This window comes from Lissotriton vulgaris, chromosome 5, assembly GCF_964263255.1.
Source record: "Lissotriton vulgaris chromosome 5, aLisVul1.2, whole genome shotgun sequence".
Lineage (NCBI taxonomy): Eukaryota > Metazoa > Chordata > Amphibia > Caudata > Salamandridae > Lissotriton > Lissotriton vulgaris.
The window spans coordinates 64834523-64848488 of record NC_141693.1 but is presented as its reverse complement, the minus strand read 5'-3'; the positions used below and the strand labels follow the sequence as shown (position 1 = coordinate 64848488).

At 52.2% G+C, this 13966-nt stretch overlaps 1 protein-coding gene across 1 annotated transcript in view; it reads left to right on the top strand.

The window, feature by feature from the left end:
• LOC147710180 (E3 ubiquitin-protein ligase TRIM39-like) overlaps positions 1 to 13966 on the top strand; it is a 164295-nt gene that overhangs the window by 49171 nt on the left and 101158 nt on the right. Inside the window, exon 2 of the mRNA XM_086919325.1 lies at positions 12527 to 12622. Within this exon, the coding sequence (XP_086775451.1) occupies positions 12527 to 12622 (96 nt within the window). The remainder of the gene's footprint in view (positions 1 to 12526; positions 12623 to 13966) is intronic.

Below are 13966 nucleotides of genomic sequence, written 5' to 3'. Positions count from 1 at the left end.
ATGGAAAGAAACGATGTGACCTACCTCTATTTCAGTGTAGATATAATATATACCTATTTGGAAAAGTGATGTCAGGGTACATCATCATTCAGACCATCAATATTCGTACCAAGACGGTCAACCCATCTTTGTTCTTTTTCGAATAAGTTTTTTTCTGAGCTATGAGTTTTATTTTCTAGCATCTCAATCACTGTCCACCTCAAGTCTTCGGGTTGGTGCTGAAGTTCAATAAAATGTGAGCTAAGTTTGGTTGTGTTCTTTTTGTTCTTGATGTTGCTCTTGTGCTCCCCAATCCGTATTTTCTTAATGGGCTCTAAATAGTTACTGGTGATCATTTGTTTCACTGTGGGGCTTCTCCTGTAAATTACTGAAGGTCGCTCCCCCAACGATGATCCTAATTGTGGGATACTCTTGAGAAGATTCCAATTTTTTTTTTGTGCCTTGAGTATATCTACTCTGTTCTAACAATACTTGGTAACAAAGGCTACTCTACCCATAGATACTTTATTCCTCGTTTTCTTAGTCAACGTCAATTTCCTATTTACCCCCAATATTCTATTTCTTGCTCTACTTACATCTTGCTTGTTATAACCTCTCTGAGTTAACCTATTTTGTAAGGCATCCAGTTCTGATAAAAAATCACTGTCTGTTAGACGGGACCAGAAGGGTCGGCCGAGGACAAGGGGAGAGGTCTCCGGGGAGAGCCGTCTCCAGCGATCGTACAGACAAGTAGCTTCCCCCCCACAGATGGACACCACACAAAGATAAGATTTAACGTTCTTTATAAGCAATCTTGAGGTACGGTAGAATGGTACAAGGAGGTCTGGACTCAGGGGTCCCCTCGATTCTAGTCTCTTGGATGGGAAAGGGGGTAGCGGGACAGTCTTATTACCAATATGGTAGTTGCGATGAGATGATGGGTAGCTCACAATCCTCGAGCTCGGCGTTCTAGAAGGGCGGGCCGCGGCAGCGCCAGCAGGTCCCGGGAAGATCGAAGGTGGCAACGGTCTGCGGCAGCGCCAGCAGGTCCCGACGAAGATGGTGGTTACAACGGGCCGCGGCAGCGCCAGCAGGTCCCGGCGAGGATGAAGGTTGCAGAAGGCCGCGGCAGCGCCAGCGGACAAGACGACAGTTCACAAGGCAGGGCTGCGGCAGCGCCAGCAGTCCGTCAAGGATGAGTTCTTCTCGGTGTCTCTCGACTCCAGGATGCAACTGCCTTCCTGCTCTGGAGCTGCCCCAGTTATAGGTCTGGCGGTCTTTGATGTCCAGAGCCTCGCACTTGGAGGTCGGGAGGTCCGGGATGAGGGAGTCCAGACACCCAGCAGGGGGGTGGAGCCAGCGCCCGGGGAGGCTGGGGGCGATCGGCACCTGGCGGGGGAGAGCCATCGACACTTCTTTCTCCCATTGACCTGCCAAGTGGTCCGTTCACCTCCTGGGTGGATGGTGGTGCCGGGATGTCGGGGCCTGGCCAGGCCCAGGGTTGGGGTCGAGCTGAGGCCATGCGGCCTCGTGGTGCAGTGTCCAAGATGGCGGCCGGGCTGGGCAATGGTGCTGACGGTGGCCCGGGCCCATGATACAGAGATGTCCGGGGGTAGGAGTCCCGTAGGGGACGGAGTGTGGGTTGCTTCTGTGGGTAGCACCTGGAGAGCCGGTGCCCTGGCTCTGTCATGCGGGGAGGGAGCGAGCCCTTCATGTGGCCTGTCCAACATGCGTCCCCCCCCAGCTGAAGGCGGGGAGAGTCACCCATCCTCTTGGGGACTCTCCTCGTCGAGGCGGAAAAAGCGTGACAGGCCATCCGCGTTGGCGTGATCCTGGCCAGGGCGGTGCTCCACAGTGAAGTCCATCCCCTGCAGGGAGATGGACCATCGCAAGAGCTTGGGATTTTCCCCCCGCATCTGCATTAGCCATTGCAGGGGGCGATGATCTGTTTGCACCCGAAAGTGGGTACCGAAGAGGTAGGGCCGGAGCTTCTTGAGGGCCCATACTACTGCGAAGGCCTCCCTCTCGATGGTGCTCCAGCGCTGTTCTCGGGCCAACAGACGTCTGCTGATGAAGGCCACTGGTTGGTCGACTCCCTCGGGGTTCAGTTGGGAGAGGACGGCCTCAATGCCATGGTCGGAGGCATCAGTCTGGACGATGAACTCCCGGCTGTAGTCGGGAGCCTGGAGTACCGGGGCGGTGCACATAGCGACCTTCAACTTCTTGAAGGCCGCTTGACAGTCGGGAGTCCAGTCGACTCTTTTTGGCTGGTTCTTGGATGTAAGTGCCGTGAGGGGCCCCACAATGCTGCCATAGTCCTTCACAAACCGCCGGTAGTATCCGGTGAGCCCCAAGAAGGCCCGGACCTCGATTTGCGTTACGGGTGGCTGCCAGGACTGGATGGCAGCGATCTTGAGTTGGAGGGGGGGCCACCAGACCGCTCCCCACTTGGTGTCCGAGGTAGGTCACGGACCCCTGGCCAATCTGGCATTTGCTGGCCTTGATTGTGAGGCCGGCCTGTTGGAGGGCCTGCAGGACCTCTCGGAGGTGGCGGAGGTGGTCTGACCAGTGGCGGCTGTAAACCGCGATATCGTCCAGGTAGGCGGCGCTGAACTATTCGAGGCCCGCCAATACCTGGTTCACCAGGCGTTGAAAGGTTGCTGGAGCATTTTTCATGCCGAATGGCATCACTTTGAAATGGTAGTGACCATCCGGGGTGGAGAAAGCGGACCGTTCTTGCGCCCTGGGGGTGAGGCCGATCTGCCAGTAGCCCGCTGTCAGGTCGAAGATGCTGAGGTAGCGGGCAGCCCCCATGCGGTCGATCAGTTCATCGGCTCAGGGAATGGGGTGAGCGTCGGTCCGGGTGACAGCGTTCAGACCCCGATAGTCAACGCAGAATCGGAGCTCAGGGGTGGTGCCGGGGGCAGCAGCTTTGGGGACCAGCACGACTGGGCTGGCCCAGGGGCTGTCCGAGGGTTCGATGACTCCGAGTGTGAGCATTTTCGACACTTCTTCTTGGATGCAGGCACGTACCCGATCTGGCACGCGGTATGCCCGATGTCAGATGGGGGGACTGTCCCCAGTGTCCACGTCGTGCAAGCACCAGGGGGTGACCCCTGGGGTGAGGGAAAATAGGGCTGCGAATTGCAGCAGGAGAGCCCGACAGTCTTGGCGCTGCTCCGAGGTTAGGGCATCGGAGAGTCGGACCCCGTCTACTGAACCATCTTTCTCACGGGTCCTCAGTAGGTCAGGGAGGGGCTCGGAGTCTTCTTCCGCTCCACTGTCTGTAGTCATCAGTAGGCTGAGCTCCGAGCGCACAAAGTGGGGTTTGAGTCTGTTGGCGTGGAGGACCCGGAGGGGGTTCCGGGGAGATTCCATGTCGATGAGATAGGTGACGGGGCTCTTGCGCTCGATCACCTTGAAGGGCCCCGTCCACTTATCCTGCAAGGCACAAGGTTCGGTGGGGGACATCACCCATACTTGCTGGCCAGGTACGAACTCTATGGAGGAGGCGTTCTGATCGTACCATTTCTTCATGTCCTCCTGACTGGCTTCAAGATTGGCTTTGGCGATCTCACGGAATCGCCTGGTCTGATTGCGGAGGGTCAGGAGGTACTTGTAGACGTCTGGAGGGGCTTTCAGGGGGGCCATCTCCCAACCTTCCTTGACTAGGCTGAGGGGCCCTCGAACAGGGTGTCCGTACAAGAGTTCGAAGGGGCTGAAGCCGAGGGACTTCTGAGGGACTTCTCGGTAGGCGAAGAGGAGGCACGGGAGTAGCACATCCCACTGGCGGCGGAGGGGCTCTTCCAACCCCATAATCATTCCCTTGAGTGTGCGGTTGAACCGCTCAACCAGTCCGTTTCCTTGCGGGTGATAGGGGGTTGTGAATCGGTAGGTGACCCCGCACTGCTGCCAGAGGGATTTCATGTATTTTGAAATAAAGTTCGTGCCTCTGTCGCTGACGACTTCCCGGGGGAAGCCCACCCGGGAGAAGATCCCCATTAAGGCTCGGCCGACCACCGGTGCTGTTACAGTTCGAAGGGGGATGGCCTCGGGATAGCGGGTGGCGTGGTCCACCAGTACCAGGATGAATCGATGCCCTTGTGCTGTTCGGGGGTCCAGGGACCCCACAATGTCTATTCCCACCTTTTCGAACGGGGTGGTAACCACCGGGAAGGGTTGCAGGGGTGCCTTGAGTTTGCGGCCGCTCTTCCCGCTGGCTTGACAAGTGGGACAGGACCGGCAGTGGTTGAGTACGTCATTTCTCATTTTGGGCCAGTAAAAGTGGGTCACCAGGCGGTTGTAGGTTTTGTCCTGACCCAAGTGTCCGGCCAGGGGGACGTCGTGGGCCAAGTTCAACAGGAAGTCTCTAAAACGGAGGGGCACCAACAACACTTGAATGGCCCCCAACTCGGTGATTCTTTGTTCGCTGTACAATAGATCATTGTCCCAATAGATCCAGTGTGCCCCGGCGGTATGTCCCGCGCTCTGGGCGAGTGCTTGCTGTCATAGTCCCTCGAGGGAGGGACATGTCTTTTGCTCTTGACGGAATTGTTCCTGGGTGGGTCCCCCTTCTTGACGCCACTGAGCCAGGTCTGGGAGGTCCTGGGGCTGAGCGAGTTCTTCTTGGGTTTGTTCTGGGGGGTCGGCGGGGTCAGCGTCCCCCACTGGAGCGATCGGGGGAGGAGGTGCTGGCCATTCGGGTTCTTCGGGTCGGGGGATGGCGCGGGCCGCCATGGACCGGGTGGTTACGCACGCCCAGTCCGGGAGGCCCAACATCCCCAGGTGCTCTCTTCTTTCCACGGCGGCCCACGGGGAACTCTCGAGATTGTTCCCCAGGAGACAGTCCACGGGGGCATCATCGCGGACCGTCACCTTCAGCATGCCGGATACTCCTCCCCACTCGAAGGGGACGCAGGCCTTCCGACACAGGCTCTCCGAATTGTCGGCTGAACGGACGGGGCAGAGAACGTTCGGTAGGATTTGTTCTGGGGTCACCAGGTGACAGCGGACGGCCGTCACACTGGCCCCCGTGTCACGTAGGGCTTCAGCCTTGCGCCCATTTATGTTCACCCACTGATGTATTTTCTGGTGTTGGCGGGTAGGGGAGCCCGCGCGATCATGTCTCTTCCCCCTAGGCACGCCAGGACCATGGCGGCCGGTTCCCACTCTTGTTGCTCTTGTTCGTATTCTTCATGCTCTTCGGAGACTTGCTCTTCTCCTAGGGCGGCGGCAGCTACCTGGCGGGGCCTCGGAGTCTGGTTCTGTGGGCAGTTCGGGTCATTGGCGTAGTGACCGACTCGCTGGCACCGATGACAAGTGACATTGGCTCTGAATCCCGGGCGCATCGGGGGGTTGCCCTGGCCGGCCGGGGGCGGGGTGCTGGTAGTAAGCATGGGCGAATTTTGCGAATCTCGCGTTCGCGAATTTTGCGGATTTGCGAACTCGCAATCCGCGAATTCTCGCGAATTTGCGGATTTTTTTTTTTTGTGTTTGCGCGGGTTTCTGCCAGTTCGCGAGGGTTTTGTACAATGTCGCAAATTGCGAACTTACCTGTCGGGTCGCAAGTTTCGCGAACTTGTTGTTTCTATGTGTCCAGCCTGTTTGGGAGACTCTTCTTCATCACTGCCACTCTCTGTCACCACTGCCACTCTCTGACTACTCATGCCACCCTCTGGCCCACCCATGCCACCCTCTGTTTCATCACAGCACCCTCTGGTTGTCCAGTCAGTGTACATTATTGTGGCAACGCAAGCACACCTTCCCTGCCTCAAGTGACCTGAATTAATTTGGGGCTGATTAATGTGTCACAGAATATTTTTTTAGCTGGCACCTGCTTCCTTAGGGCTTCCTGATTAGTGATCTTTTGCACTTGCTAAGTGCTTTCATTGTTGCAAAATTAGTTACAACACCTGCCCTGCCCCAACTGACAATAATGAATTAGGGGCTGATTAATGGATTTGAACTTCCAGCCTGGCTCCTGCTTGTCTCCCTTAGCTGTAATTCAGGACCTTTGTGGCATATGTGTAACTATTCTGAGGTTCAGAGCAGGGTCACATAATAGTTTCAACTGGCAACTGAACTCTGGAGGGGCCCCTCAGGAAGCACTACAGGAAATGGCTACTAATGATGAGCCTGAACTTTTGAACCTGGTAAGTAGTTTCAGTTTTGCTAAGATCGTATTTCTGCAATTTTGCACTTATTCGCGGGGCGCGAACTCACGCGAACAGTGCGAACAGTGCGAGCAAAATCCGCTGCTCGCGGATTTGCGGATTTTGCGGGAGATTCGCAAATCTCGCGGATTGCGAATTTACCGAAAATCCGCAAAATCCGCGAGCGAAACGGATTTTCCGCTCATGCTTAGCTGGTAGTGACGGCGTCTTTCCCTCGGCCCTGGCCTCCTCCTCCTCCTCGGGGACGGTGATGGCCTTGGTTGTTCCTGTTCTGCTAGTTCGGGCCACCCCGGCCCACTCGGGTGCTTTCCCATCGGTCAGCCTCGGCGGCGAGCTGCCGTGGATCAGTCAATTTACTGTCGAGGAGGTGCTGCCTGAGCTCGACGAAGCAGTTGTTGGAGAGGTGCTCCCATACGACGAGGTTAAAAAGCTGCTCGTAGGTCGTTACGTGGCTCCCCTTGATCCATCCCTCAAGGGCTCGGCTGAAATAGTTTACATATTCCACCCAAGTTGTACCCTGAATTCGGGTGCAGTCGCGGAACCTCTGGCGGTACATTTCGGGTGTCAGCCCATATCGAGTGAGGAGGGCTGCCTTCATGTGATCATAGGACGTCATTTGATGGTCCGGGAGCTGTAACAGGGCATCACGGCCTTCATTGACGAACCTCCCCCATAGAACGGCTCCCCAGTCACTTCGATCGATCCGGTGTGAGGTCATGGCGATCTCGTAGGCCTTGAACCACTGCTGTATGTCGTTGTTTCGGTAATACTCTCGGACGACATCTTTGGGAATGTGGACCTTTGGTTCTGTAGCTCCTGGGGTGAGCGGTGGCTCGGGCATCCTCAGGTCTTTGTTTTGCTTTCGTAGTTCTATCTCTGCTAGTTTGCGCTCGTGTTCGTATGCCAGCCTTTTTTCTTCGAGCTCTCTTTGTCTTTGCGTTTCTTCCTGCTCTTCTCGGAGCCGTAAGTGTTCTAGGTTCAATTTTTGTTCCGCTAGTTTTAGTTCTCCATCCATTTTGAGCCGTGCCAACTCTAATTCGTGCAGTCTGCTTTTTTCTCGCTCTTGGATCTCTTCCCGGGAGAGACCCGTTCTCCTTTCTTCGGAAGGAGCGGTGCTAGTCTCTGGTGCTTCGATGCGTTGGTCCCGGGAACCGGCGGTATTTGCTTCTGCCCACGATTCTAGGGCGTGTTTAAAGTCATCTTTTGTGCTCAGACCGGTGGTAGGAATGCCCAGTTCCATACAAAAGTGTTTTAATTCTCGATGGTTGTACTCCTCCAGTTTTTCCATTTGGAATTTCTCCGTAGACCCGCTCTCTTGGGTCGACATTGTGGTTTAGTCGTGGGGTGAGTTGCTTTCTGTACGATTACGCGTTGGTTCGGATCGCGCCGCTGGCCACCAATGTTAGACGGGACCTGAAGGGTCAGCCGAGGACAAGGGGAGAGGTCTCCGGGGAGAGCCGTCTCCAGTGATCGTACAGACAAGTAACTTCCCCCCCACAGATGGATACCACACAAAGATAAGATTTAACGTTCTTTATAAGCAATCTTGAGGTACGGTAGAATGGTACAAGGAGGTCTGGACTCAGGGGTCCCCTCGATTCTAGTCTCTTGGATGGGAAAGGGGGTAGCGGGACAGTCTTATTACCAATATGGTAGTTGCGATGAGATGATGGGTAGCTCACAATCCTCGAGCTCGGCGTTCTAGAAGGGCGGGCCGCGGCAGCGCCAGCATGTCCGGGGAAGATCGAAGGTGGCAACGGTCCGCGGCAGCGCCAGCAGGTCCCGACGAACATGGTGGTTACAACGGGCCGCGGCAGCGCCAGCAGGTCCCGGCGAGGATGAATGTTGCAGAAGGCCGCGGCAGCGCCAGCGGACAAGACGACAGTTCACAAGGCAGGGCTGCGGCAGCGCCAGCAGTCCGTCAAGGATGAGTTCTTCTCGGTGTCTCTCGACTCCAGGATACAACTGCCTTCCTGCTCTGGAGCTGCCCCAGTTATAGGTCTGGCGGCCTTTGATGTCCGGACCCTCGCACTTGGAGGTCGGGAGGTCCGGGATGAGGGAATCCAGACACCCAGCAGGGGGGTGGAGCCAGCGCCCGGGGAGGCTGGGGGCGATCGGCACCTGGCGGGGGAGAGCCATCGACACTTCTTTCTCCCATTGACCTGCCAAGTGGTCCGTTCACCTCCTGGGTGGATGGTGGTGCTGGGATGTCGGGGCCTGGGTTGGGGTCGAGCTGAGGCCATGCGGCCTCGTGGTGCAGTGTCCAAGATGGCGGCCGGGCTGGGCAATGGTGCTGACGGTGGCCCGGGCCCGTGATACAGAGATGTCCGGGGGTAGGAGTCCCGTAGGGGACGGAGTGTGGGTTGCTTCTGTGGGTAGCACCTGGAGAGCCGGTGCCCTGGCTCTGTCATGCGGGGAGGGAGTGAGCCCTTCATGTGGCCTGTCCAACACTGTCCTTGCTACAGTTTCTATGTAATTCTGAAAGATGTTATCAGCAAATATCAAATACAAATTAAGGAAAAGAAGAAGATTAAGATCAAACGAGACGGTGAAACAAATGATCACTAATAACTATTTAGAGCCCATAAAGAAAAGGCAAGCGGATTGGCTATCTCAGACTCCTGCAGGTTTTTACACTTGCGGCTCGTGTAACATATGTGGATTAGGCATGAATAAGACTAAGAGATTCAGTTTTAATACTGAGCAAGTGCACTTAATCAAGGAATTTATTAACTGCAATAGTGAGGGTGTTATATACGCTATTCTATGCGAACGTAATAAAGTATACATTGGGAGTACCAAAAGAAAACTAAAATTGAGAATACAGGAACATGTCAGATCAATACAGAATCAAGATAAGTCACCTATTTTTCAACATATTAAAACAGACCATTACTTGAAGAATCAGATTAGGTTCCTTCTTTACCCCCCTCCTCCTGTTGTCTGTGCCTTCTTTATCCCCCTCCTCTCGTTGTCGTGCCTTCTTCACCCCCTTTCCTCCCGTTGTCCGTGCCTTCTTTACCCCCTCCTCCCGTTGTCCGTGCCTTCTTTACCCCTCCTCCCGTTGTCTGTGCCTTCTTTACCCCCCTCCTCTCGTTGTCCGTGCCTTCTTTACACCCTCTTCCCGTTGTCTGTGCCTTCTTTACCCCCCTCCTCTCGTTGTCCGTGCCTTCATCCCCCCCTCCCGTGTTCCGTGCCTTCTTTACCCCTCCTCCCGTTGTCTGTGCCTTCTTTACCCCCCTCCTCTCGTTGTCCGCGCCTTCTTTACCCCCTCTTCCCGTTGTCTGTGCCTTCTTTACCCCCTCCTCTCGTTGTCCGTGCCTTCTTTACCCCCTCCTCCCGTTGTCCATGCCTTCTTTACCCCCTCCTCCCGTTGCCCGTGCCTTCTTTACCCCCCTCCTCCCGTTGTCTGTGCCTTCTTTACCCCCCTCCTCTCGTTGTCTGTGCCTTCTTCACCCCCCTCCTTTCGTTGTCTGTGCCTTCTTTACCCCCCTCCTCCCGTTGTCTGTGCCTTCTTTACCCCCCTCCTTTCGTTGTCTGTGCCTTCTTTACCCCCCTCCTCCCGTTGTCTGTGCCTTCTTTACCACCCTCCTCTCGTTGTCTGTGCCTTCTTCACCCCCCCTCCTCTCGTTGTCTGTGCCTTCTTTACCCCCTCCTCCCGTTGTCTGTGCCTTCTTCACCCCCCCTCCTCTCGTTGTCTGTGCCTTCTTCACCCCCCTCCTCTCGTTGTCTGTGCCTTCTTCACCCCCCCTCCTCTCGTTGTCTGTGCCTTCTTTACCCCCCTCCTCCCGTTGTCTGTGCCTTCTTCACCCCCCCCCCCTCCTCTCGTTGTCTGTGCCTTCTTTACCACCCCCACCTCTCGTTGTATTACCTTCTTGCACGTTAAATAAAATATATGCGACATTTAGCCAGGAGAAGTGTTGTCTCACAAGTAGCTGCAAAGAGGGAAGTTATTTAAATGGTGCTTGCTTCACAGTCAGTAAAGGACCCGCCCATATCCGAGTTTTCTCTAATAGATTTAGAAGTCTGTAATGATACAGTAAGAGTTCTTTGATAATAAAACTGCATAGGACTGGGAGGAAGTGATGCCTGCGAGTGAAGAATAGGTTTAACGGGGCTGAAAACTGAGGGCGAATAAAGTGTGAACAGACCATAGAAACCTAGTTGGGTTGGCAAAGAGGTGTAGGCCAGAACTGTTCCCACGACAGCATCCCTTTTGACAAGGTGATTGCATCATTCTGACCGGAATGCACATTAGAAGATGGTGTTGTGGAAGGACCTTACACTCTTCGCCACGTCACAAAACCGTACCCGCTTATTTAATTCCATATAGAAAGAGGCGGGCTATTTGATTTCGAGTTTAAATGACCTCTTTTTGAGTTCACATTCCCTTCCCTGCTGTTTCATGTCGGGACACCACGAAAGGATTGTTTGTTTAAATGATTTTTTCCTTCTATGAACGCACTAGACAAGGAGTCAGATAGTCTTTGAAGCTGAGCCAGTTTTGTATAGGTAACATTAACCTAAACAGCAGTATTCTTGAAGGACACATGAATAACAAGCATTTGCAATGCGATAGGTCTCACATATGCGAGAGTTTAAGCAATTAGCATTGCAAATGACAATGCCTTTTCTTTGTTTTAAAAACCGAAACATAAATAAAAGACATTCAGGCAGATTCATCAAAGACCCGTTTTGCGAGTCTTTAATAGCGATTCATAAGGAATCGCTATTAAGGACTTGCAAAACGGGAATCATGTAGGAATCGCAAAAAATATTGCGATTCCTACATCTTCCTTATTTGCAATTAGCAAATTGCTAATCGCAAATAAGGAATAACTCCCCATTCATTCCTATGGGCCTAAAGGCCCATAGGAATGAATGGGGAGTATTCCTTATTTGCGATTAGCAATTTGCTAATCGCAAATAAGATAGCGATTTCAAGGGTGCCAGGGGTGTCCAAAGGACACCCTGTAGCACCCCTGAAATGCAAATTTGCACAGGTGTTGCGCACACACATGTCCAAAGGACATGTGTGTGTGCAACATGCAACTTAGAAAAATGCATTTAAAAGCATTTTTCTAAGTTTTCGCTATTTACCACGAGGTTTGACCTCGCGGTAAATAGCGGCCCGAAATTGCGATTTCGCAATTTCAAAATGGTTAATGAATTGCATTTAAGGAATCTCAGATAGAGATTCCTTAAATGCAATTCCTCTCAATTTAGCGAATTCGCAATTACCGATTTTTGCATTTGGGATGATGAATCCCAAATGCAAAAATTGCGCTCCCAAAGGGCCAGATTCTCAGAATCTGGACCTTTGCGAGCGCAATTAAGCTTCATGATTCTGGCCGATTGTCATTTACAATGCCAATAGCTCAAACTCGTGTAAATGCGAGACCTATTGCATTGCAAATGTTTGTTTTGTCTTGAGTCTGATGAGATCCACCCTCCGGGTCAGATGGTGTTCCTTGAACGTGTATAGTTTGTTTGTCAGGTGAGCTGGGGTCTTGTTGTTGAGTGCTTTATAAGGGATGCAAATAAATGATCTTGAATATGACCTGGGCTGGAAGGGGGAGCCAGTGTGGGTCCTTTAATGTGCAGGTGATATGATTTCTTCAAGCCCTTGATGAGCTGCGCCGCTTCATGTATGCTGCCTTTCAGGGGTGCTCGGGTGGTGTTAGGGAGACCGTTGACCAGGGCCTTGTTCCTTCACCCAAGGGAGAGGTCTTGTACGTTTGTTCTGAAGTCGTCTTCCAGGAGAAACAACCTCTTCAAGAGAGGACATTGAAATCAAGCTTTCTTGGCATTCTTTGTCATTCATTCAGTGTGTTGCTTGAATGAGAGGTCTGTGTCGAGGGTGGGGGTAAAGACCGATAGGTTTACGTTGGAGACCCAGGCTTAAGTCTGTGGCTGTTCTGCGCTGGTGGCAGACAGGAAGAGTTCAGTCTTTGTGGGGTTTAACTTTAATACATTAGTTGACATCCAAGACTGGCTGTGATCAGGGCAGATATGAGGATGTCATTGGGTGAGGATATTTAAGGTACAGTTGAGCATCATCTGCATATTGATGGATCTTGATGCTGCTGTCTGTAAGGATGGATCTGAGAGGTCCTATGTAGAGATTAAAGATGATGAGAGAAAGGAAGGAGCCCTGAGGTACTCTGCAGGAGACACAGAGTTTATGTGATCGTGTGGAACCTATTTGGATAAACTGGTGCCAGATGGTGAGGTAGGATGTGAACCATTTCAAGACAGCGTCTCAAAATCCCATTGGGTTTTTTATGGTGTCGATCAGAGCAAGATGGTCGCCTGTGTCGAAGGTTGCACACTCTACAGATCTACACTTATTTCTTTCACTCCAATCCCAACAGGTCAAACTTCAAGAGTGGCTGCGTGTTCTGAAGGAAGAGGAGGGATATTTTCTGGAGTCTAAAGTCAAGGAAGAGGAACAATATAAAACTATGAGGGTGAGTGGCTGCAGTGAGTGCTGTGTCTCTGTATATGTCTGTGCCCAGTCCTTTCTGTTTCCTCTTAAAGTTCAAGACACACAGAGGAGGGTGTGCCATAATACAGACTGGGTTATGGTCCCCACCAAATAAATCTACTGACCGGAGTCATTGCACCAGGACATTGGGGATGAAATCAGCAAACGGGACGCGTTTCGGCTTCACACCTTTGTGTGTCTCTATAAGTCTGTGAATGCATAGACTGAAGACATTCACCTGTGAGCTTGTGCAAGATTTGTGTGTGAGTCTGCAAATTAATATGTGCATCTGTATTAGTGTGTACCTCTGTGGGTGTGTGCATGTATGGAGCTGGAGTTATCTATGCATCCATCAGACTGAGCAAGCCTGGGGTAAGCCCCTTCCTAAACCAAGGTTTTAGCAATGTAGCCATGCTACTGTATTGTATATACATCGTCGAACCACAGAACATCCAACAGAGTGTATTCAAGTAATAAAGCAAGCATGGAAGCTCCAACATTGTATAGATGAGTTTTAACCTGCAAATAGTTCATTTAAACCAAATACCCTATAATCTTAACACGTTTCAGAACATTTACATTCCCTTCTTCAGGACATATGCATTTATAATTCTAGAAATTACATGGGCAGAGCTTAGCTTAAGTCATTACCTTGGGCATTCTCTGTTCTGCTCAGTCCTCATTGGAAGGTTTTCCTGCAACAGTCTCATTAATCGGCCATAGTTTGACCTGTCACATTTTATACCTTTATTAAAGTTCTCTTACAGGGATTGGACACAGCTGGCTGGAATGTCCCAGGATAACTAGTGCACTTAACCCTGCCTCCGGATGAAAGAAAGGGTAGGCCTGTAACGTGGAAGCCCCTTGAGCAGTGGTGCACATTTATCACCACTCTGACACTGCCACTGATCGCAATATTTAAGCGTTCAACAGTGGCATCTATAGTGCTAAAGTTAACATGGGTGTCATTTCCATAAACATTTCATGATATCTGATAAAGCCTTCCACAGTTTTAGAGAAGTGTTTTTCCTAATGTGCACTCTTCATTCTTTAGTGGTTGTTACATCACTTGTCGCTATACCCCCTGATAGTCTTGACAGCTGAGTGCCCGTTCATTAGGCTCAGGGTTGAGTAAGTGACCCGATTAAGGCCACCTGGGTCACTCGCGACCACCTCTCAGCCTTCCACACAAATGAAGAGTCAGTCAGACAATAGAGAATGCAAACCAAAGATATTTATTGAAGATACACTCGAGCGGAGTCCAGTCTGACCAGCCTCCTTGGATTGCTGCAGAGGGACTGACCTCTGCTAATCTAGCCACATCTAA